General features: G+C 50.0%; 1 protein-coding gene across 44 annotated transcripts in view; it reads right to left on the minus strand.

Moving 5' to 3' along the window:
• TNIP1 (TNFAIP3 interacting protein 1) overlaps nt 1–24624 on the minus strand; it is a 57547-nt gene that overhangs the window by 10584 nt on the left and 22339 nt on the right. For 31 of the 44 annotated variants that reach the window (XM_063810814.1, XM_063810832.1, XM_063810829.1 and 28 more), the window contains 10 exons: nt 24368–24539; nt 23020–23154; nt 21529–21614; nt 19710–19787; nt 16194–16385; nt 11599–11693; nt 9258–9381; nt 5269–5358; nt 2319–2384; nt 1963–2094 (listed from right to left, as the gene is read on the minus strand). In XM_063810814.1, the coding sequence (XP_063666884.1) occupies nt 1963–2094; nt 2319–2384; nt 5269–5358; nt 9258–9381; nt 11599–11693; nt 16194–16385; nt 19710–19787; nt 21529–21614; nt 23020–23154; nt 24368–24503 (1134 nt within the window). In that variant the 5' untranslated portion in view covers nt 24504–24539. The remainder of the gene's footprint in view (nt 1–1962; nt 2095–2318; nt 2385–5268; nt 5359–9257; nt 9382–11598; nt 11694–16193; nt 16386–19709; nt 19788–21528; nt 21615–23019; nt 23155–24367; nt 24540–24624) is intronic. The other 13 variants (XM_063810825.1, XM_063810827.1, XM_063810833.1 and 10 more) reach the window with 1 other exon arrangement.

Here is a 24624-nt window from a genome sequence, read left to right on the forward strand (position 1 = left end):
CTACCACTGTGAGCAAGGGAGAGGGGCCAAAGAGCCAGGATGTCTGGCTGCGAGTCACCAGGTATGACTGTGCACTCATAAGGAAAGACAGAAGTGTTCTCCCTACCACACCTCCAAGGTAAGGGGGTGTCACAGACGTAGGCTGACTGCTCAAATAAGGCCCCTGGTGTCCCATGCTGACGGGAGGAACTCTGAAAGGCAATCCAGGTTGAAAATGTCCATTTTTAAGCTAGGCAAAAGACCATGCCCAGTTCCCATGAAGGGGAAAACATGGTGACATAAATAAAATCTCCCAAGAGTCTGGCAGTCAAGTGGCCTTTCCTCTTTAAGCTGCTCCAAGGTCCTGATGGGCCTTGGCTGGTCTCATTCATACATATGACTGGGCAGATACTACTACTTCAGGGGACCTGTTGTTTCCCCCCAAGAAAGAATCTGGTCTCACTTATGCCCACTCTCTGATCTCTGTAACTTCTTCTTCGTAGTACTTTTTTTTTTTTTTTTTTGAGACAGGGTCTCATTCTGTTGCCCAAGCTGGAGTGTAGTGACACAATCTCAGCTCACTGCAACCTCCGCCTCCCGGGTTCAAGCGATTCTCGTGCCTCAGTCTACCGAGTAGCTGGGACTACAGACATGCGCCACCACTCCCAGTTAATATTTGTATTTTTATTAGAGACGGGGTTTCACCATGTTGGCCAGGCTGGTCTCAAGCTCCTGACCTCAAGTGATCCGCCCACCTTGGCCTCCCAAAATGCTGTGTTTACAGGCATGAGCCACCATGCCTGGCCATACATTTTTCTTTTAGAGAAACAGGGTTTCACTCTGTTGTCCAGTCTGGAGTGCAGTGGCACAATCACAGCTCACTGAAGCTTCCAACTCCTGGGCTCAAGCAATCCTCCCATATTAGCCTGAGTAGCTAGGTCTACAGGTGCACACTACCACACCCAGTGAATTTTTTAATTTTTGTAGAGACAAGGTATGGCTATGTCACTGAGGTTGGTCTCAAACTCCTGGCCTCAAGCAATCCTCCCACCTCGGCATCCCAAAGTGCCAGGATCATAGGCACAAGCCACCCAACCCGGCCTTCTCTGAAACACTTAACACACTTTTACTTTATTTGCTTCTGTAATTAGTTGTCTGGCACCTCTTTCCCAGCGAGGGCAGGGTTGAGCTGTTCCTGTGGACTCTATGCCAAAGCACAATGCCTGAGACAGGCTCTGAAGACAAATGCCTGGATGAATGGATAAATGAAGCTCTGTCTCATGTTGTAGCCCCTCCCCAACAAATCACCATCACTATGCTGAACACTTAGCAGCATCCCACCCCACCAAGTGCCATACAGCAGGCCTGCTTGGATCTTTTTTTTTTTTTTTTTTTTTTTTTTAGCAAGAGTTTCACTCTTGTTCCCCAGGCTGGAGTGCGATGGTGCAGTCTTGACTCACTGCAACCTCCGCCTCCCAGGTTCAAGCAATTCTCCTGCCTCAGCTACCTGAGTAGCTGGAATTACAGGTGCCTGCTGCCACACCTGGCTAAGTTTTGTATTTTTAGTAGAGATGGGATTTCATCATGTTGGCCACGCTGATCTTGAACTCCTGACCTCAGGTAATCCACCCGTCTCGGCCTCCCCAATTGCTAGGATTGTGAGTCATCGTGCCCGGCCACCTGCTTAGATCTTTTATACGGTGTGCTTCCCTGTACAGTTCCCCATTCCCTACAATTTTAGTGGAACAAAAAGTTCTGAATAAAAACAAGAAAATGTGAAAAGCTGTAGTTAATGTAACTTTCTCAATTTTCAGATGGGAAACTGCAGTGCAGGGAAGGAACGTGCCTGTGTTTTTGGTCACCTAGCTCTTTGGCACTAGACCCCCGGGTCTCCTGACTCCTGCCCCTGGCTTGTTTGCTCCACAGAACTCTCTGCTAATGTGGAGGGGAACTGACTCTGCAGGGACCAGCAGTCACACTTGCCTCCTCCATTTCAATCTTGGACTTGGCCAGGAGGAGCTTGCGGTCAAAGTCACGCTGCTTCTGCTCCCGCTCGGCCTCCAGGTCAGTCACCTGCTTCTGCAAATCAGCCAGCTTCTGACGCAGCTCAGTGATCTGGGTTCAGAGGCAGAGAGGAGTGTGTGAGGCAAGGATGTAGAGCACTTGCAGGATGTGGGCAGGGCCTGGCTGCCCCTGGGCCCTCCAACACTGCCCCCAACTTCTCCTCTGGGCCATACTGGGGCTCAGTGTGGCCACTCCCCAAGGTTCAAAGCTGCTAAAGAGGCAGCGAGATGAAGACCAGGCATGCCCTGTGGGCGTGGCCAGGAACCCCACATTACCTTCTGCTCATACTGCTGCTTCATGGACCGGAAATGCTGGTCCCACTGCTTGTTCACTTCCAGCAGCTGCGGGGAGAGACTGGAGTTAGCAGGAGATGAGCAGAGAAGGAACAAGGAGAGCCATCTCCTGCCCCATGTACACCAGCGTCCCAAGGTGTGCTCGGTGTGTGTGAATAGTGGCTACAGACACTGTCTCCATCCCTCACCTCTCGAAAACTCAATGTTGCTCAAAGCCATCCACCTTCATCCACTGCTGCATTTTACCTTGCCAGGAAAGCAAGATTAACACTAAGACATGGAAACTACATCATTTTGGTGAATAATTATGGAACACACACACCTCTTTGGAGGGCAGTCTGAGATTATGTATTGAAATTTCACATTTTCATCAACTTTAACCCAATAATTCCACTCTGAAGAATTTAACCAATAGAAACACTTACACAAGTGTGCAAATATATATACACAAGGCTAATCATCTCAGCAATACCTGTATTACAAAAAAATCCAGAGGCCAATCTAAGCACAGAAGATAGGTTAAAGAAACGATAGTATAAACAGACAATGTGCAGCTGTTAAGAAAATAAGAAAATAGGCCGCCAGGCACAGTGGCTCATGCCTATAATTCCAGCACTCTGGGAGGCCAAGGTGGGCCAATTGCTTGAGTTCAGGAGTTTGAGACCAGCCTGGAGAATATGGCAAAACCCCATCTCTACAAAAAATACAAAATTTAGCTGGGCATGGTGGCACGCATCTATAGTCTCAACTACTCGGGAGGCTGAGATGGGAGGATCACCTGAACTTAGGAGGTGGAGGCTGCAGTAAGCCAAGATCATGGCACTGCACTCTAGCCTGTGCAACCAAAGTGAGACCCTGTCTTAAAAAAAAAAAAAAAAGAAAACAGAAAATAAAGCACCTAACACACTTCCTCAGTTTGAAGATGACACTATCCACCATACTCTTGATATAACAATTCCTCAGGGAAGAAAAACAACCCTACATCATCAACTAAATAAAACAAAAGGAGTATTGGCCTTGCCCCTTAAGATAAGTCATAAGGATCCATACCAATTTCAAAAACATTGTATATGATAAAAAAAATCACTAAGAATTAAAGGAATATAGCATACGTTACAGATATGAATAGATACTCTCAAAGGCAGTTAATTTTTTTTTGGAGGCAGGCCCAGGCTGGAGTGCAGTGGTATGAACATGGCTCACTGCAGCCTCCTGAGCTCAAGTGATCCTCCCACCTCAGCTCCCCCGAGTAGCCGAGACTACAGGTGTGTACTACCACACCCAGCTAATTTATTTTTTGTAGAGACAGGATCTTGCTATGTTGCCCAGGCTGGTCTCAAACTCCTGGTTGCAAGTAATCTTCCTGCATCAGCCTCCCAAAGTGCTGGGATTACAGGTGTGAGCCACCACACCTGACCCAGTTAATTTTTTAAAAAAGAAAAGAAAAAATAATCTGTAAAGCAGTGTGTGTATATACATATATATACACACACGTATATGTATAATTTTATTCTACTTTGAAAAAAACTGAGGGATATGCAACAAACTGTAATCAGTTGTGGTTTTCTCTAGGAGGTGGTATTCTTGATCTTTTTGTAATGAGCATTATATCACTTTTGAAATCAGAAAAAAAGATGCTTATAACAATACAAAAAGAAATCTAAAACTAATATGCACATCAAGAAGCTTTCAAATGTGCGGGAGGATGAGGGGAGGCAGGCTCAGGGTTCTAGAGAAGCACCTGGGCTGTGTGGAGAGGGGCTAGATGGAACAGACAGAACAAGTGTCTACCAAAACGGAGCTGCACTTCGACCTCGGGTCTGGAAAGACTGGACTAGACTGGGGGTGTGAGGAGGGGGAGGAACACATGTGAGATCCATGGGAAGAGATGGAATGGACTGCAGCACAGGGACTCTGCCGCGTGGCTTCTCTCTTGGCAGCAGAGGGAAACTAAGAGCCTCTTACGAACTGGCTCCTGCACCTTAGTGGGACTGGGGGACATTTAAACTACCTAAAGACCTGGCCATCGCCTTAATGGAGTTTAGGAATCCACTCAGTATTCTGTGGCAGGCTTCGGCTGCTGGCTGGTCCTTTTCATTCTTGCCTAAGAAAATTCTTGAAATGGGAGTCTCAAAATATCTGCAAAGTAGCTACACCAATAGAGGTAGGTAGCTATTTTTTTTTTTTTTGAGATGGGGTCTTGCTCTGTTGCCCAGGCTGGCATGCAGTGGCATGGTCTCGGCTCACTGCAACCTCAGCCTCCCGGGTTCAAGTAATTCTCCCTGCCTCAGTCTGAGTCGGTGGGATTACAGGCATGTGCCACCATGCCCGCTAATTTTTTGTATTTTTAGTAGGGACGGGGTTTCGCCATGTTGGCCAGGTTGGTCCCGAACCTCTGACCTTAGGTGATCCACCCGCCTCAGCCTCCCAAAGTGCTGGGATTACAGGCATGAGCCACCACACCCAGCCAAGGTAGCTTAAAAATTTTGACAGTAAATTCATGGAGCCTCCAGGCTAGTGGGAAGCGGCCTTAATCCCTTCCTTCCATGATGGGTCCTCCCTAAACCATCTCTCAAGGGTCCCTCCACTCCTCATCAGTGATGCTAAAACTTGCCTAACTTATCACAACCTCTTTCCACCATCCAAGGTCTACCATAGGAGCCTGCCTAAACTCTACCCCCAATGATTTTAGGCCATGCCCCACATGCCACCTCCTCAGAGTGACCACTGTAGGCAAAGGGACTGATCAAGAGAGGACAGTCCAGGGCAAGGAGTCAGACCTCATCCATGGGCAGGTGGGTCAGTGGTCACCATGCCAACTCCTCATGGTGACCTGGGACCTGCCAGAGCCAGGAGGCCAGGGCAAGCCTTTGTGCTGCTGGTCCCGAGAGGTAAGAGGGATCCTCCCACTACTGCCACCTCGGCCACCTACCTCACTGCGCTGCTGCTCCAGCATCTTCACCTTCTTCTCGGCTGCGCCCAAGGCCACCACCTCTGGGACCTTACTTGCCGTCACACTAGCCTGGGGAGAAGCACAGAGGGGCCTTCACCAAAACCTCAATACAAATTATCTCACCCAGTCTCGGTGCTCCTCTAAGACCCCTCGCCCAAGTGGCCCCAGCCCTCTGTCTCCCTATTCCTTCCACCCAGCAGGACACCACTAACCATCCCAGTCATGACTACGTCCCCTTCTAGAAGTCTACAAGATGATGATTCCCCCTCCCTGACTCAGGGTGGCTGCCAGGCCCTCTCCCCTTCCCTTCTCCCCTCCCTACGGTCATTCTCCCTGTTTAGGTACAACCTCTAAGGTACTACCAGCCACTCTCCTCACTCCCTACACACATCAGTCAAAAAACTCTCTGGCCTGGAAGGTAAGACATTTGAGATATAGATACAGACAGATATAGATATAGATATACTCATTCTATAAAACATATATGTTTTATAAAACTTTTACAAAAGTTAAAGTTATATAAAATGTTTATTTAAAAACATTTTTAGAAAGATGCAGAAATAAAGATCTGTGTAATACACATAGATGTTTCCCAGCTCTGTCCTCTGTAAGGGGCTAAAGCAGAGACATCCAGCAGCACTGAGCAAACCTAGTGCTCGGTTGGTTTCTAAATACCATTTTCTTTTTATTAAAAAGAAACAGGGCTGCTTTGAGGGGCTGGAGCAGATAAAATATAAGGTGGAGCAGATAAAATATAAGGTGAGTTTGATGCATCTTATAGTGATGGAAAGTAAGGAAGTGCTCAAATGAATAATACTAATAACAATAATAATAAAAGAGCATGTCAAAAGGGCACAGGAGACAACCTGAAAAAAACATCTATGGCCAAAACGGGAACACTTTGAACAGCAAAATACATCACAATAGTATTGGATTATAAGTCACAGTATGAAATAAATACTCTTGAGTTCATACTGATAGAACAAAATAGCTGAATAAATAAATAAATGGGGGAGAAGGGACAGCTCTTCCTTACAAAAGAATTCTGATTAATAAGTGTAGGAAGAATGAGGAAAATATGAAATCACCATTCCATTACTACAGTAATAACTGCTGCAGGTGGAGATCCACCAATGGTCACTAAAATCGGTAAGTGAAAGTTTAAGAAAAAATAGAGTATTTGCATAGTCTCTAAGTTTCTTCTCAAAAATAAACACTTATTAATTACAAAGGGAAAATTGGTCACTTGATTGCAGAAACTTGAAAGACAGCACTTGGCCAAGTGATGAAGGTTAACAGTAGTAAAACACTGACATCATGTACCCCTGGTCTGCTGGACTGAGAAATATTCTGCACACTCTGATGTACACAGAACGTCACCTCCGTGAGATTCTTGCCAAAACACATAACCTCAATCTCCTCATGAGATCCAATCACTTGTGAGGCATCAATCGTGACAGCAAATAAGTCTATACTGAAAAACATTCTACAAATAACTGGCCAGTACAACTCAAAAGTTTCAAGGTCATGAAAAGCAAGGAACAGCTAGGAACTGTCACAGACTAGAGGAAAATGAAGGAGAAAAGACAACTGAATGCAATGTGGGATCCCAGACTCCATGCTGGCACACGACAGGACATGAGTGCAAATCTGGTGAAATCTGAATAAAGTATGTAGTTTACTAAGTAGTACATGCCATTAATTCCTAGTTTTGATCATTTAACCTGGGTTCTATAAGATGTTGCCGTTAGGGGAAGTAAAGGAAGGGGATAGGGGAACTCTCTAGACTATTTTTGCAACTCTTCTGTAAGTCTAGTTATACCAAAATAAAAAGGTTTAAAGGTTAAAAAAAAAAATAGCAAGTGCTGGGGTGAAACAGCAGACAAGGCCAGTAGTCCAGAGGGTGTGTGTCGACTCTATCTCCAAGCCCCTCTGTGACGGACACCAAGACCCTCGTCTTCTCTGGGCTTCAATGCGATGAGAAGCTCAAACAGAAGGTCTGCAGGCCCCATCCGGACTTCTGACATTGTCTGCCATCATCCTGGAGTCAGATTCTCTCTATTCTCAGCGTTCTCTTTCCAGCGTTCTCTTTCTCTCCACACTGCATCCCCAAGGGGCTTCAGGTAGGGCTGGGGGCAGAGCTTGCCCCCTACAGGCTCAGGCCTGTAAGCACACCATAGCACCAAGGAGCAAGGTGAGGGGGAGCCCTCCAAGGAAGGTCACCCCCTTTGAGAAAGGGGACAGACAGGCCTGCCCACTTGAAATCTGCGGCATCTTGGATGGGAGCTGTGCTTAGCAAAAAGGTCAACAAGTTACTGGGGAAGGAGGAAGAGGGTGGATTCCAGGCTCTAGGGTGGTGCACCCTGAACCTCTGCGAGGGAGAGAGGAGTCCACGTGGAGTCAGCAGAGCTGGCTGCTGGCCCCAAATCTCCCCTAAAGAGCAACAGCTAACGTTCACTGTTTACGACGCTAAACCTACTTTACAAGCATTGCATCACTGAAGCCTCACAACCACCCCTTGAGGCAGGTGTTACTATCTTAATTTTACAGAGGAAACTGAGGCCTAGGAGTCTTATGTGACTTATCCAAGGTTGCAGTGCTGGTAAAAGGTGGAGCTAGTATTCCACCTGCGTGCAATTCCAAGGCACACTCGTCGCCCCTCTGTAACACATGCCTCTAATGAGACAGGTGACCCTGGGGCACAAGGGCAAGTCGCTCCCACTCTCAGGAAGGGCAGGAAGAGCATCTGGCTCGGGGCTTTCAAGGAAGATGAGTGGAGATTAAAGGGCACAGGAAAAGTAAAGAGACCTGTCCAGGGACTTCCACACCTGAGGCAGCTCAGAGAACCCAAGGGAGAACAGCCGAGTCTACAAGTCCCTTCCACAAGAGGGCAGACAAGGCAGGATCTGATTTGGGGAATAAAGGGAAGAAAAGAGGATCTCCATGGGCTGGGATTTGGAAGACCAGGGAAGAGCAGACTTTCACCATTTATCAGCATGTTTCCCTGGCCGTACCCTACATCTGCCTGATAGCAGGTCACACAGAAATCCTGATTACATGATGTTACTTGACCTCTCCAAACCTATGGCCATAGCTATAGAATGGAATACTAGTCCCAGCCTTGCCTACTTTATAGGTAGAGATGAGGCCCAAATAAGATAATAGATTTGCATGTCCTGGGTAAACTCTACATTGTCACATAGTAATAAGGAATTAAGGAATTAAGCCATTACGGTAATTACTACTATTGCATAGGTGTACGGTGGGTTAAAGACATTGAGCCCTACTGTTCAGCTATTAAACCCCATTAAAGGGTGAAGTAAAAACATGTTGGTAAAGAGTTGGGACTCAGCTCTGCAGCAAGGGGAATGGTAACGACTGGGCAAGGGGTGCAGAGTCTGCTCCTGCTTGGGACCTGGATGTGGCCAGTGCTGGGACTAGAGGATAGGGGAGTGGGCCAGCTCTGCAGCATCACCAGACCACACAGACACTAGCCAACACCCTCCCCTCTCCACTTCAGAGGCTCCAGAGACACAATCCCAGGAGCTTAGCAGAATCCAAGGGAGCTTGCTCAACCAACCTAATTCTGCCAGGAATATCAAAGATGTTAAACTGACTTTTGGGAACCACTCTCTAAGACAGACCTTGACAAACTGGAATGTGTTTACGGAATGCACCCAGACTGAGCGAACGACTCAACACCACCTTCTATGAGCAATGGCTGAAGGAACTGGAGCTATTTAGCCAGGAGAAGAGAAGGCTTATGAGGCCCACGAAGCCACAGTGACTACCAGCAGCCTCTAAGCATGGAGGTCAGGCCAAGTCAAGAAAAAAACACGTAACAGCTAGAACCTTCTACCACTGGCACTGGCTGCAGGAGGGAGGAGGCTCACTGTCACTGGAGGTGGTAAGCAGAGGCTGAGTACCTGCAACCAAGGATGCTACAGAAGGAATTTCTGACCACATACCTGCTGCTGTCCAGCCACTGCCTTCTTGCCTGTCCCTTCCATCTTCGGTGAGCCTGGCCGCCCAGACGCACCCTCTTTGTTGCCATTGCTCATCAACAACTTCTTGAGCTCCAAATTTTCCTCCCTGGGATGGAGGTAAACAGAGAAATCACAATGCTGACCCTGAGTTAAGAAACCTACAGGGCTCCTTAATGCTCACTATCGCATGAGTTGCAGCTGAGCCCCAGGGAGTACTGCAGGATCCTGAAACCTGCCCTCCTGGAAAACCAAAAAGGGCATCTTCAGCTACCTTGCTCTCAATCTGTGGAGGTCTCTGATTGTCAATGGCAGGGTTTCTCCAGCTGTGGAATTTCTATGCACACAAGACCTTCAGAGTATATCCAAACACTGCATTAAATAACCCTGGATCACATTCTAGTGAGAAAGTGACACCCTTTCCAATTATCTTCACATTTCTTGTGTAGACCATGGAGACGGTGCGAGCTTGGTGCTAACAGGCCCTGGGCACCTTTCTAGTTACTCGCCAGTTTCCCTCGTTAACACAGAAGGTGCAGGCTGCAGGCCCAGAGCCTTCAATGTGCAATGATCCTTAGCCTGAATTTATTAACATCCTTTCACTTTCATTGTATTTAGAGTTATCTTCTATTTATCACAGGTAATGCTGTTTTCCATTTACTCTAGTTAAAGTTTCCTTTATAATTTTAATTAAAAAGATGAATCAAATTAAAGTAAAATTCTAAGTAACTAATAAGGCAGGTGATAGAGGATATCGTAAAATTAGTGATGTGGATTCAGGTCTGACTAAAATGTTTCTTCTTTCTTTTTTTTGAGATAGGGTCTCGTTCTGTCACCCAGGCTGGAGTACAGTGGCCCAATCTCGGCTCACCACAGCCTCGACTGCTCCTACTCAAGTAATCCTCCCACCTCAGCCACCCCCAACCTCCCCCACCACACACCCCCACCCTCTTGAGTAGCTGGGACTACAGGCACACCACCACACCCAGCTAATTTTTTTGGTATTTTTTGTTGGGGCTGGGGGAGGGGTGGTGATGTATTTCACCAGGCTGGTCTCAAACTCATGGACTCAAAGCAATCCTCCCGCCTTAACGTCCCAAAGTGCTGGGATTACAGGTGTGAGCCACAACGCCCAGCCACCATTTCTTTATGTTCTATTTGCCAGCTGAGTTTCCGCTTGAAAAACCAATAAGTAAAATGACTTTCCCAAGGTCATACAGCAGAGACTTGCATTCTTGCCTTCTAATCCGTGACTTTTTTCCCCAGCTTCAGTTTTTGAATCCATGGATGGGGTCATTAGGGCTATAAAAACCCCAAAAGTGCATCCTTGGCCATCCAAAAGCAAATAAATTACACACTGATTCAAAATAGCCAGTGGCTCAGTAGTTAAACATTACTTCTGTGGCCATACTTACGAAGTTTATATTCCTTCTCTTTCTGTTGATTCTAATAAGAAACAGGAGAGGAGGGAAAAACAGAGTGGCAAGTCCTGTCTGTAACACGGGCCTTTCCTATGTGCCTGAGCCCAGCTGGTACCCTCCAGATGACTCATCACCCAAACTGTCCAGGACCACAGTGCAGGCAGGAATTGTGGCCACTCACAGGATGGAGAGCAAGGAGGCCCAAGTTCTTGTTGTAAGACTCCAATCAAGTCCCTGCCTCTCCCTGGGCCTCAGTTTCCCCTCTGCACAGTGAGAGGTCTGTCTGCATGATCTCCAAGGGCTTGTCAAGCTCTGACAGTCAAGATCAGTGTTTCCCAAGGCGTGATCCTGTGCCTACCTCGTTCATAATCACAGAGACTCCTGGTGAAATGCAGGCTCCTAGGTCTTGCCTAAGACCTGTCAATTCAGAATCTTGCAAAGGAAGGAAGGGAAGGCGTATAAACTTGTAATGCCTTTCCCTGACCCTCAACCCTCAGTTAAGTCTAAGCCCCCTAGTCCAGTGGGGGAGCTCTCATGTTCTCAGGAAGACAGAGCAGGTTGGGATGGTGACCAGCAGGAGGCAGCAAAGTCCTGAGTCCTCTGGACAGCCAGTTCACCGTTAACAGGGGAGAGAGGCAAGTGCTGGAGGAGGAAGGAAGTACAATCTATGCTGACCTTCTTCTGAAGCTCTCAAGGCACTCTATACACCTCCCAAGGTGGCAAAAGGGCCAGAGAGAAAATACCAAAAGAGCCAAGGAGAAGGATCAAGAGACGTAACCTCCAAATAGGGCTCTGGGCACAGGGCCTCAGAGCCCCGGTCCTCAACCCAGAAATCAGTGCTGCGCACCAGCCCCTCCTCCTGCAGCCCCCACTCCTCACCCCTTCTCTGAGGGGCCTGAACTTACCGCAGCCTCTCGGCAGCCTGATCCCGCTGTTCCAGGCCCTTATCCAACTTGGCCTTCAGAGCCTCGTTCTCCTTCCGAAGCTGCTCACACAGGGTCTGTGGGGCAGGGGAACAGACAGGGTGAGGGGAAGGAGGGGCCCTTCCCAGGTGCAGGCTGAGCTAGAGGATGGTGGGGGGCCTGTAGCCACCCCAGGGCCCAACTCCTTATCCCCTTTGCCTGGCCTCACCCCATCCCTCTCTAAGGAGCTAAGCCACTTGGCCACCCACGTGTCCTCTCCCTTGGGAGCCAACTACGGAGAAGCCTGACCAAGTATCAGCCATGGGGCCTTCTGCTCCTCCAAGACAGACAGCTCCATCCCTTCTCCTTCATCCCTGCTCCCACTGCCGGGACCCCTATTCCCCACCAGCCTCCCCCAGCTGACTTCTACTCTTCTTTGAAGTCTTAGTTTAAATCCCATCTCCTCAGAGAAGTCTTCCCTGACTCCCTGATCCAGCTACATTAGGCTAACTCCGTTATCCTTGCTCACAGCCCCCCGCTTTTACGCTTCTCAGCACCTGTGGCAGATAAAGCTAAAGAACTGTTTGTGCTGCTATTTTCTTAATATCTACCCCCCTTACCCCTAATTAATTCCTGAGCTCCCGGAGGGCTGGGACCCCTAACCATTCTCTTGTTCACTGCCAGATCCCCAGCCCCCAGCTCAAAGTTTGTGGAAGGAACAACATGACTGAACAGCCAAATGAGCAAATGGACAAATGAGCAGGCGAGTCCTAGGGGGGCTGAAAGACACATCAATTTGCAGGTGTGAGAGGTGCCCAGTGTTGCCAAGGGGAAAACCAGAAGACAGGGCATTCAGTCGGGACCTCACTATGCCCTCACGCCCTCACAATGTGGCTGTGACACTTGGTTCCTCCTCTACAAAAGAAAGACAACTGTTTCTCTTTTTTTTTTTTTTTTTTTTTAAGACAGAGTCTCACTCTGTTGCCCAGACTGGACTGCAGTAGCATGACCTCAGCTCACTGCAACCTCCACCTCCCAGGTTCAAGAGATTCTCCTGCCTCAGCCTCCTGAGTAGCTGGAACTACAGGTGTGTGCCACCATGCCTGGCTAATTTTTGTATTTTTAGTACAGACGGGGTTTCACCATGTTGGCCAGGCTGGTATCAAACTCCTGACCTCAAGTGATCCACCTGCCTCAGTCTCCCAAAGTGCTGGGATTACAGGCATGAGCCATCACACCTAGCCCAGGGACAACTGTTTCTTCTCTGCCTCCTCTATAGGGCTGCTGAGAGGGACAGATGAGACAGTGAGAGTGGAAGCGTCCATGAACCATCAGCCACTTGCTTATGTGCGGGGACTCATATTGGAAGCTCTATGAACTGGGGGCATGGAAGAGGGGTCGCCAGACTCAGGACCTCACAGGCTGGGGGGAAGGGAAGGTGCTGACTAGCAATGCTAACATACAGTGTCAGCACAGAGTTGTTCAATCTTTCCACAGATCCTCACTGAGCACCTCACCTGTGCCAGGTACATTGCTTGGTGTTTCTCCATATACTGCCTCACTGGTGCCTCACAACTTCCTCAAAGCTAAGTAACTCATCTCTATGTTAAAGGTAGGGAAACCAGGTAAAATGATACAGTCTAACAGGTGCACAGCTGCTAAGACTCATCACTGGCGGGGAGTAAAACTCCAACTGGCAGACCCCACACTGGTGTCTCTTTCCCCTGTGATGAAAGATCAGAGAAGGGACAGAGATGGTGCCCAAAGGAGGGGACAGCCTTTGAGCTGGGCCAGGACCACGGCCATTCACTAAACAGCCATCTGCTGCCTTCCACCTCCCAGGCCTGTTGCAGGTGGATGCAACCATGTGACTAGTTCTGGCCAACAAAAGAGGTGTGGAAGGGACAAGCATCACTCCTGGACTGGCCTATGCACAATTCTCCAGTCTCTTTTTCCTGGTAGCAGGGGCTGATGTGGATGCCTCGTATTCTAAAGGGCACCGGAAAGTTGGGCCCCTGTCTCCCTGGGACTCTAAGGAACTGTGTAGAGCAGAAACAAACCCCTGCCACACAGAATAGGAGGGAAAACTTTTGTTGTGTAATCCAGGGAGATTTCAGAGTTGTTTCATTTCTGACTCACATAGGAGACTCTTGGGAAGGCTGAATGGAGGACACAGCCTTCAACTGGAGGTGGCTGGACAATGAGGGAGATGAGGCTTAGCAAACAGAGAACCAGCTGGGCATGGTGGCTCACACCAGTAATCCCAGCACTTTGGGAGGCTGAGGCAGGAGGATCACTTGAGCCCAGGAGTTCAACACCAGTCTGGGCAACATGGCAAAACCCTGTCTCTACTAAAAATACTAAAAAATTGGCCAGGCATAATGGCGCATGCATGTAGTCTCAGCTATTCAGGGAACTGAGGTGGGAGAACTGAGCCCAGGAGGTCAAGGCTGTAGTGAGCTGTGGTCGCACCACTGCACTCCAGCCTGGGTGGCGGAGCAAGACCCTGTCCCCCAACACCCCTCAAAAAAAAGAAATCAAAAAATTATTGTTATGAGTCCATTCAATGCCTAGCAGAGAGCCTTATGCTATACCTAACCTTGAATATGTTTGTTTAGTGAACCAAGAAACACATCAATGAATGAATGAGGAGGAACTGGATCAATACACCTCCACCCAGGCAGTAAAAATACCCGAGATGCCATGTCTCTGGGCGAGGCCTCCAGGGAACAGAATGGCCTGCTCCTAGTCCCTAAGGCAAGGCCAGGACAAGGCCTCACTTGCTGTCCTACCCTTGCAGTCTAGAGAGCTGTTTCCTTGGAGTCTCTGGGCCAACGCCCTGGGTGCAAACCGGCCAATGGATAGAATCATCAGAGGTCACAAAGATCATCACCTTCCATCCAAGGTGCTACAAGAGCTAAGCTATGAGTTCATTTGATCATTTATTATTTTGTCCTTTCATTCATTCACCAAGTGTGTATGAAGTGCCACAAACTGGGACGCAACAGTGAATACAACAGACATGGTGCCTGCCCCCCTCAAGCTTACCTTCTAGCAGAGAGTATAAGAAAAAAAAGAGTATAAGAAAAAATGCATTAAATAAAATTATTACAAACTATGATAAGAGCTAAGAAGGAAATAAACAAGGAGGGGACTGAAATAAAAAATAACAGAGGTTGGCAGGACCCCTTTTAAGGGGCCTAGGATCTATCCCCATCTCAAAGCTGAAAAGTGGATGCGCAAAGTGCTCTCACCCCAGGCACCTTCCTACCCTGCCCACGGCCTAGGCACTGTGCCAGGCTCACCTTGACAGGGTTCAGCCTGGATACCTTGAAGCCTCACTGACATCTTAAAGGGGTTCCCTTCTCTCAGCCTGGCCCTCCAGGCCTCTGCCTCTCTTTCAGCCTCACCTCCCAACACACCCCTCCCCTCCAGGTGGGATGGGCATCCTCCGTGCTCCTCTACCCCCACACCTCTCCTCATATTGCATCTCCAACCTGATTGCCCTTCATGCCCTCGGCAACCAAGGTCACGCAAGGGGGACTCCCCCTTCTGCCATCAGCGGGGCACTTGAGTGCCTGCTGACATGAATGAGACCACAGATCAGAGAATGGCCTGGGAGGAGAGTCTGCAGGGAGTAAGGAGGCTTCAAGTCATGGCTCTGTCACTAAGGTGGCGGGCACTCAGATCACGAGCAGTCCCTCAGAAGCCTCCGTTTTGCCATCTTTAGAATGGTCACCAATTATAACTGAACACTTCCCGGCTGCTAAAGCCCGTAAGGCTAAGACCCCCTGCCCAGTGTGGATGCCCGTCATGAACTCCGAATGGGGACCTCTCTTCCAGCATGGACTAGGTTCTGGACTGCACTGGGTGCTTCATGTACATGGCCTCATTTAATGCAGCAATCTAACCATGGAGGCACTCCTAGCTCATGTTACTGATAGGAACATTGGGGGATAGAGAGGATAAGTGACTTGTCCAAGGTCATACAGCAATAAAGGGTCACTACTGGAACCAAGGACCATATAACTCCAAGGTCTGGCCTGGCCTAGCAAGGAAATCTGGCCATTCCCCACAGCACAGGGAGGCTTTCAAAAGGAATTCAATAGGGGAGGCAGGTTGGGATGGTGGTCAAGAGTATGGGCTTTGGAATGCGAGAGATCGAGGTTCCAATCCCAACTTCACCATTTACCAGCTGGGTGACCTTGGGCAAAAAAAGAGCTGCTTCCCCACCTATGAAGTGGTGATAATGAGGGTGTCTACCCTGGGGGGAAAGAGGCATTATGAAAGGAGCTGACCTTTGTTCCCTCCCTTCCCATCCCCCAACCCTGCACATGAGAAATAAAGGCAGGACTGCTGGGGGTATCCCCAACCATGACACTCGCATTGCCCATCCCGTATTTCCCCATTTCCTTCCCATCCCTCCCCACAACTTCCTTATCCTGTTCATCACCCTGAACAAAAAGCCCGAAGTCTGCCCACAACACAGCCTTCAGAAGTCCCCATGGTACCAGTGGATTCCCAGGAGCAGGAAGGTGGGAAGAGCTCGGGGGGAAGCACGCCTGCCTGTCTCGGGCCGCCCTCCCCACGCGCCTCACCTGCAGAATGGAGGTGCGCTGCTCATTCTTGTGCACCTTGGATGCCAGTCGGTTGAACTCCAGGGCCATGCGGCCCAGGTGGGTGAAGAGCTGGCCGTGGTCCGGCTCCTCGGCACACACACTCAGCGTGGTCTCCAGGCGCTGCAGGTGCAGCATCAGGTTGCCGTCCTCATGGGGCAGGGGGCCCAGCGCCTGGAGAGGGAAAGGGCACACGGCCCACTCTTCACCAAGGCCTGAGTAGGCGCCGCCAGTCCATTCTCCCTCTGCTTCCTCATTTCTCATGACTCAGTTTCCCCCTGTGACCCCAGCTCAGCCCCGGGAAATTCTCCAGTTATGCAGGTTCCCTGTCTGGGGCTGACTCACAGGGCAGAACCCAGGACTCACAGGCCACTGGTGGCTCCACAGCAGTGGGGCCACCATCCTCCCACACACTGGGCCTTGCAGAGTGCCTGACAGTAAGTCACTTGTCTGCTGGACCTCAGCATCCTCATCTACCAAATGTCCGCACAACCCTTCCCTCCCTTCAACCTCACAGGGTACTTAGGAGGATGAATTGACCCCTGACAGTAACAAGCCCAGAAAAGGGACATCACTGCACAGTCAGCCCTCCATATCCATGGGTTCCGCATCCATGGATTCAACCAACTGCAGATCAAAATCTTCTAAAACAACAAACTGGCCGGGCGCGATGGCTCACGCCTGTAATCCCACCACTTTGGGAGGCTGAGCGGGCAGATCACAAGGTCAGGAGATCAAGACGGCCTGAGTGGTGAAACCCTGTCTCTACTAAAAATAGAAAAATTAGCTGGGCATGGTGGCACGTGCCTGTAATCCCAGCTACTTGGGAGGCTGAGGCAGGAGAACTGTTTGAACCAGGGAGTCGGAGGTTGCAGTCAGCAGAGATCGCACCACAGCACTCCAGCCTGGGCAACAGAGCAAGACTCCGTCCCAAAACAAACAAACAAAAAACTGTATTGAACATGTACAGAATTTTTTTCTTGTCATTATTCCCTAAACAATACAGTATACCAAAATTTAGCATTTACATTGTATTAGGTATCGTAAGTAATCTAGAGATGATTTAAAGTATATAGGAGGATGTGTATAGGTTATAGGGAACTACTACGCCATTTTACATCAGGGACTTGAGCATCCATGGATTTTGGGTATCCTCAGGGAGTTCTGGAACCACTCTCCCATGTTTACCAAGGGACATCTGCATATACGTCCTGCAACCTCCGCCTCCTGGGTTCAAGCGATTCTCCTGCCTCAGGCTCCTGAGGAGCTGGGATTACAGGTGTGCACCACTACACCGAGCTAATTTTTGTATTTTTAGTTGAGACGGGGTTTCACCACAATGGCCAGGCTGGTCTTGAACTCCTGACCTCAGGTGATCCACCCACCTCGGCCTCCCAAAGTACTGAGATTACAGGCGTTAAGCCACCATGCCTGGCCTACACATGTGTCTTCTGGGGAATGGTCCAAGCATTCATCAGCTTCTGAGGACCCAAGACTCAAAACAGTTTAAGGAACCACAGCTTTAGCTATTTCAGAAAGTCCCAAACTAGTACAGTATGTAAGAAATAAAGCACACCGTGGGCCAGATAGTTGACTCTTTCTCTATAGTCCATCTGGAATACTCCTACCAAAGACATTGCCTTTGTTACACCAATTCCACTCCCAAGGACCTGCAGTGTTACCCTACTGCAGACGGCACTGGGCCCAGCTCCCCTGCTGGGCATCTAAGGCCCTACAGCCGCAGGACCCATCCACAGCAGCATCCAGTTGGGCTCCCCACTTTACCCTGCCTGAACCCACACACACCAGGTCTGGTGTCTCTGCATGTGTCCTCTCTGTGTCCTCTCTGCCTCTGCAAGTTCTGCTCATCCTTCCCACCCTGTCCACGGCTCAGCTCCTCCAGCAGCCTCCCAGAAACAGTTATGGGAATCACAGGACATCAGAGCTACAGGGAGCCTCAGAGATCAGGCCGGGAAACCAAGCTATGGGGAGGAGGAACTTGCCCAAAGTTGCCCTGTAAGTCAGTGGCAGAGGTATAACGAGAACTGAGGTTTCCTGACTCGCCATCCAGTGCTCTGCTGCACTGACCTCCCACTTCTCTGAACTCTGGAGGAATGGCAATGACTATAACCACAACTTGGCATTCCCTGAACACCTGTGTAATGGCGTCAGTGTGCCGCATTCTAACAAGAGGAAATGCTGCTGTTTCAACTCTGCATCCATTCCCCCACTGCCTCTTTCCACAAAGGAGCTGAGGTGGCAGATGCTGCTCTATTTAAGGCTCATGCGATGCTTCCCATGCCTGCGACTTCTCCAGACTACAAGATTCAGAGCACAGGGAGGCTGTGTTGTCTTGGCTCAAGTGGCTCAGCAGAGACAGGCACACTGTAGAGCTAATGAGGAACTTACTACGTCAGTTAAAGTTATCGGTCCAAAGTCAGAGTGAAACACTTTCTGAGCAGGGGATCTTGCCTCCATGGCCAGCATCTCAGAGCCCTCAGGGACAGAACAGGACAAGGGGACAGAAGGTTCCAGGCGACAGAACATAAAGAGCCTTTCCAATACTCAGAGCTGCCTGAGGCAATGGTGAGCCTCTCAACACTGAAGGCATGCTAGTTAGCTAGACAGCCACCTGGGGGGGCCTTGCACTGGGCACTGACAGGTACATGGGGCAACCAGTGAACACAAGCATATTTGTCAGCCAAACCTTTGTGAAGGGAGGCAGCAGGGATCAATATATCAGTGAAGGGCTAGAGCACCTATTGCTCGCATAACAACAATTAAAGAAAAAAACTTAAAAGTGGGAAGGAAGGGAGAATGGAGAAGGTAGAAATTTAAGTCGTTTAAAGAATCTTCCAGACTTTTCACAATGGTTCTTCAATAAGTCTGCCATTTTAAGAAAGAACAGAAGGAGATATAGTTAGGAAAAAGGCAGCCAGTGTTATAAGGTGTGGAATGAGGATGCTGGGCAGACGCTCCAGAGCTGTACGAGAGACAGAGAGAGAGAGAGAGAGAGAGAGAGAGAGAGAGAGAGAGAGAGAGAGAGAGTGTGCGCGCGCGCGCATGCGTGTAAGTGGAAAGTTGAACCTCCTTCCTGTGTGCTCCAAGAGTCTGCACAAAGAGCAAATCACCTGTCTTACAGGGCCCTGGGCCTTCCTGACCCTTCTTTCTCCCCCGGGGTTGGAAGCCCACAGACCCAAAGGGCTGAGTCATAGTGTGCGGAGGTGCCTGGCCCCTGGCAGAAGGCAACAGGGCTGGCAAAGAGCCCAGGCTTTCACAACGGTCGGGTGCCCGTGTGCTCCAAGTCGGGGAAGTCACTAGCCCAGGAATTTGCATATGTGAGCGAGAAGCACCCCTTGCTCCTGCCCCTCGTGTATCCCCAAGTGACTCCAGGGTACCTAAGGGATCTGAACAGGTTCTGTGCCTCTCACATGGTAGCAAGTGACAGGACACAAAGAGGGCAGCAGGTCAAGCCCGGGGTCCTGCCCGTCCACTCACCATCGCATTGGCATGGCTGCTGCTCTCTGGTGAATTCTGCTCCTCAGGAGTGACCACTTCAAATTCAGAGGAGGTGCCCTGTGCAGAAAGAAGTTAGGTGCTGCCCGAGAGAAAAACAGCTCAGCCCTCCTCTGCGGCCCTGCGGCTGAGAGCAGCAAGGGGGACAAAATCTCTTCCCATTTTGAGTACACAGGGACCGTTACATATCATCTCACATGAGATCACAAAGCAGGATTCTCGACAAGCCTGTCATAGCCCTCTGCATAATGTGAGGTCATATCCCCTCGATGGCCAATCCTCTTTTGTAGAAGGGAGATGTGGGACTAGCTGACCTTGAACCAGCAGCACTGTAGGATTGCATTTTTTAAGGCTGTGTACTTTCTAAATGCTTTCATGAGCTCCATTATTTCTCAGAGTGACCCATGGAGTGGGTCAGAAGGTTATATCCTCTTTGGAAAGATGAGGAAACTACAGTATACAGTTGGTTAATGCAAAAGCAGGGATTGAACCCAAGACTGCAGATCCAGCATTCCTGCCATGGCCCCAGAGCTGTCTCTTAGGCCCAGATGTCTCTGATCGGTTTCCCAGAACACAGATGGCAGCTGTTACGGCCACCACCAAGCACGGTCCTGTGCTGGCCTTCCCAAGCCAGTCCTGGAGATCCCAGAGGAGTGAACTGATCTGAGAAAAGTCCCAGAGATGATTCACCAAATTTGGAGACTATTTCAGGATTCAACCAAATCCAGGGTGGCCAAGAAATCCCAGATTTTTTCACATCTTTCCGTCATTCCAAGTAGAATTACTGGTCATTCAACCAACCAAGACGCCAATGGCCCACCTGAACCAGCCATTAGCTCTGGGATCTGGGATTTCCATGTCCCGTTAAACCTGGTCTGCAGCCTCCCTTCATCGCAGAAAGGGGCAGGATAGATGAGAGGAGTCAGTGCTCAGCTTCCAGCTGACCCTCATGGCCACCAAGAACTCACCTCTGGCTCTTGGCCCTGCCCTAGAAAGTCTCCCTCCTCCATCTACATTTTCCCCATTACCCATGTAACCTCAAAACAGGTCCTTCTTTCCCTGCACCTGATCTGTAGGATAAGGATGCTGAACTATGCAATCCCTTGTAGGATACCAAGCAAAACTTCTCCAGCCAAATCTGTAGATTTTTTTTTTTTTTTTTTTTTTTATGAGAGGGTCTGACTCTGTCACCCAGGCTGGAGTGTGGTGGCATCAACATGGCTCACTGCAGCCTTGACCTCCTGGGCTCAAGCGACCCTTCTGCCTCAGCCAGCCTCCCAAGTAGCTGGAACCACAGACATACACCATCACACCTGACTACTTTTTTTTTTTAGAGAGATGGAGTCTCACTATCCTGCCCAGGCTGGTCTCAAACTCCTGGGTTCAAGCAATCCTCCTGCCTCAGCCTCCCCAAGTGCTGGGATTATAGGCATGAACCACTGTGCCCAGCCTGTAGAAGATAGTTTCTGAGCCCTCTTTGAGAATGTGAGCTCCATGTCACATCTGTCTATTCTCCTAGCACTGTGCACACTCAGTGATACTTAACAGTATACAACTTAGTAAGTGAGAAGAATTCCTTGTACATACCAGGGTCTTCCTGGTAAGTTTTAACTATGACCTTCATTTCAAAATGGGGAGGCTGAGGCCCCAGAGAGCTTGCAATGGACTTGCCCAATATCACCCAGCAAGACGGAACACAGTTTCTTGACCTCAACCCTCTTTCTTCATGTTCTTGGATCTGTCAGTAGGACCTTGAGGTCCATCCAGGCAACCTCCACCCATGACTCCAAATAAAACTTACACTGGATGGAGGCTTCTGGACTGGTGCTGGCTTGTCACTGGGGCATGCAGGGGCTGTGGGAGATGCTGTGACATTTGAGTCCTTTCCTGGAGAATCAAGAAAGCACAGATGAACTGACTGGGAAGGGGAAGCCCAGGTACCACCCTCTCAAGGACAGCCCGTGACAAAAGGGTTCTCAGACAGGATTCCCCACTCGAGTGTGGGAGAATGGGAGGTGGTCTCATCAGGGCCAGGTAGTCTGAGAAAATGGCCTGCCCTGGAGTGACAGGGCAGAGCCCGAGCAGAGAGACCATGCTCCCTGGGCTTACTGGGAAAATCCCAAGTTGGCTGCTGCTCCTTGCTGCCCTGAACAGCAATGATAAAGACATTGTCAATGATAAAGACAATGATTTACAATTTGAAAAGTCTTTATGTATCTATTATCCCAGCCATTCTCATAAAAGCCCCATATCCCCATTTTAAAGGTCAGGACACTGAGGCTTGGGAAGGTCATCAACTTGCCCACAGCCACATAACTGCAAACTCAGGACTGAGACTTGGCCCTCCCTCCCTGACTTCCTGTGGTTCTTGCTGCAGGGAGCTCCTTGAAGGTAGCTTCATTTCTCACTGTGAGAGTGGACCTGGCACCAATCAGGAACTCAGGAACATTGCTGAATAGACACGCAGAGGCTGGAAATGCCCACTGACTGCAGCACAGTGGACTCTGAGACCATCACTTTCCTCCATTTGTCCATTCAGCAAATGCAACCACCAGCCAACAGAAGGCTGTCACATTGGCCTGGGCCAGATACCATACAGTAGAGCTGCAGCAGGAGGCATCTGAGTCCAGCTGAGGTGCGGATCATTTCCATCCTGGTCCCAGACCTTACCCTGGACTTGGAGACATGCCAGAGTAATGCACACTCTGTACACATGCTAATGCCTCTACCATACATGGGACTTCAACCCCGAGTCACAGTCACCCTTTCCTTTAATGGGCAGCACACGTAACCTTACATCTGAAATACGCTGCAGCAGGCTAACAGGCAAGCCCAGCTTCTTCCCTGGGCCTCAGCTTCCCTAATTGTAAAATGGACGCACAGGGCACGACCAGGGAGCTTCCAACTCATATGCCAGCTCCAAGTGACAGGGAGTAGCTGCTTGGAGCGCGATGCCTAGCACACAGTAGCTGCTCATTAAATATTAAATATGCTGATAAAGACCCCAAGGCCACAGGACTGCAATGTAGTCAACTGTTGTATCTATTACTCATGTCTGCTGGGGCCTCAGGAGTGCTGAGTCACTGGCTATTTTTAACAAGATTGTTTTGAAGTCCCTTCCAGATCTGACCTTCTGGGGGATGTGGCAGCCAAAACATGAATGGAAGGGTAGCCTGTGACCTAAGGATAAACGAGAGAATGTGGGTTTTGGCATAAGAAGGGAGTTCACTGTGAAGGATTTGGGCAGTTTGGGGTACAGGGAGAGTCAGAGGTACCCAGACTCCTCTTATACCTGTGAGCTCAGCCAGGGGGTCGAAGGAGCCCAAGGAGGGAGAAGGTGGTGGGAGCAGCTCGTTGTCCTTCACTAGCTCCTCTGCCTTCTGCCGGAGCCTGGTCGCTTCCATCTGGGACTCTTCCAAAAGCTCCCCTAGAGTTATTGGGGAAGAGGAAGCAAAAGCATTTACTCGGCTCAGTGTGCTGCTTCTCCTCGTCCCAGGCCCCTAACCCTGCTGCTGCCTGGCTTCTGAGGCTCCAGGCCCTGGACTTCACTCTCACCATTGCTCTGTGGGCCAAGTGGGACAAACTCCATGCTGGTCCACCATAAGAAACAGGCTAGAGCAAGGAAGAGGGCCCAGCAATCGGGGGACACAGGAGCGGAAGGAATCTATGAGAAACTCCTCGGCTCTCCCCACCCCCAGCATTCTCTTTCTGCCCCACTCCCTTCACACCCAGCCAGGGGACTCCACAGAAAGCCAGGGGCTCCCCCACCCTACGGGCTACCCACAGCCTGAGCCACCAGGGCAAAGGGCTGCCTGCAGGGCGGAGACCTTGGATAATTCCAACCAGCCCTCTAGGCCTCCATTTTCCTTCTCCTACAAGCGGAGATGGGGAAACCACTCCTCCCTCCCCAGTCGGCCATCCCAAGCAAGGATCTGCCAAGCAAGGAGAAAGCATTTTAAAAATCAGGGGGCTATGCTCCCCTCTAAAACATGAGACTAGAGAAGGGCACGGCAAGGCAAAGGAAGAGTTTCAGGAGTGTGGAAGAAAGAGAGCTCCCTCTGGATGGGGAAATCAATGAAAGCCCTGTCTGGAGGAGAAGGGGGCACAGCAACTGGGTGCTGATGCACAGGGCCCGTCGGTCATGTGGAGGGAGGTGGGGTTGTTCTAAAGTGGGGATGGCTTAAGCAAGAGCCAGGAGAAGAGAACTGAGGGACCTACCACCTCCTTGCTTCAAGCCAAGCTCTGCTCCCTGCTCCAACACCTGGGAACGTGTGCCCCAGTTGCCCTGGTCATGCTGGCTCTCCCCATCTCTCGTGCCCCAGAAAGAGGAGGCCACTCTAGTTCCATGGCCATTAACTGGGCCTTCCAGCCCCCTCTCCCTTAGCCCACACCTCCCTCTTGGACCTGAGTCCTGTCATCCTTGTTTCCGGGTGCTGAGGAATCAGGGTTGGGAATACTGTCACCATGCTACATGGTGCATAGAGACAGCTGTGAGGCAGGAGCCAGCGCTGGGCCAGGAGGGACAGGGGATGACTTGGGCAGAGGTATATGCTAGCTTCATTCTCCACTGCTAGTAGAGGGACTGGCATCACAGTCTGCAGGGAGGGGCGCTCGCAGGGAGGGGACAGGGTCTGCTTTACCTAACATCTTTATCCCTTGCATTTTTTCCTTCAGCCGGGAATTCTCCTTCACTAGGCGCTCAAAAGCTGTGGATGCCTCTCCTGAGGGCACGCTGCCCCCAGGGTCGTAGATCCGGTACGGTCCTCTCCCTTCCATGAGGGTAGCTCAGCCCCTGCCGTGGTGCCCGCCTGGCTGTAAGGACAACAGCAGCATATCAGCAGGCTGGCCAGGCCATGGGGGCATCCTTTGCAGAGAAGCTCTAGTCTGTCAATGCCCC

Source organism: Pan troglodytes, chromosome 4, assembly GCF_028858775.2.
Source record: "Pan troglodytes isolate AG18354 chromosome 4, NHGRI_mPanTro3-v2.0_pri, whole genome shotgun sequence".
Taxonomy (NCBI): domain Eukaryota; kingdom Metazoa; phylum Chordata; class Mammalia; order Primates; family Hominidae; genus Pan; species Pan troglodytes.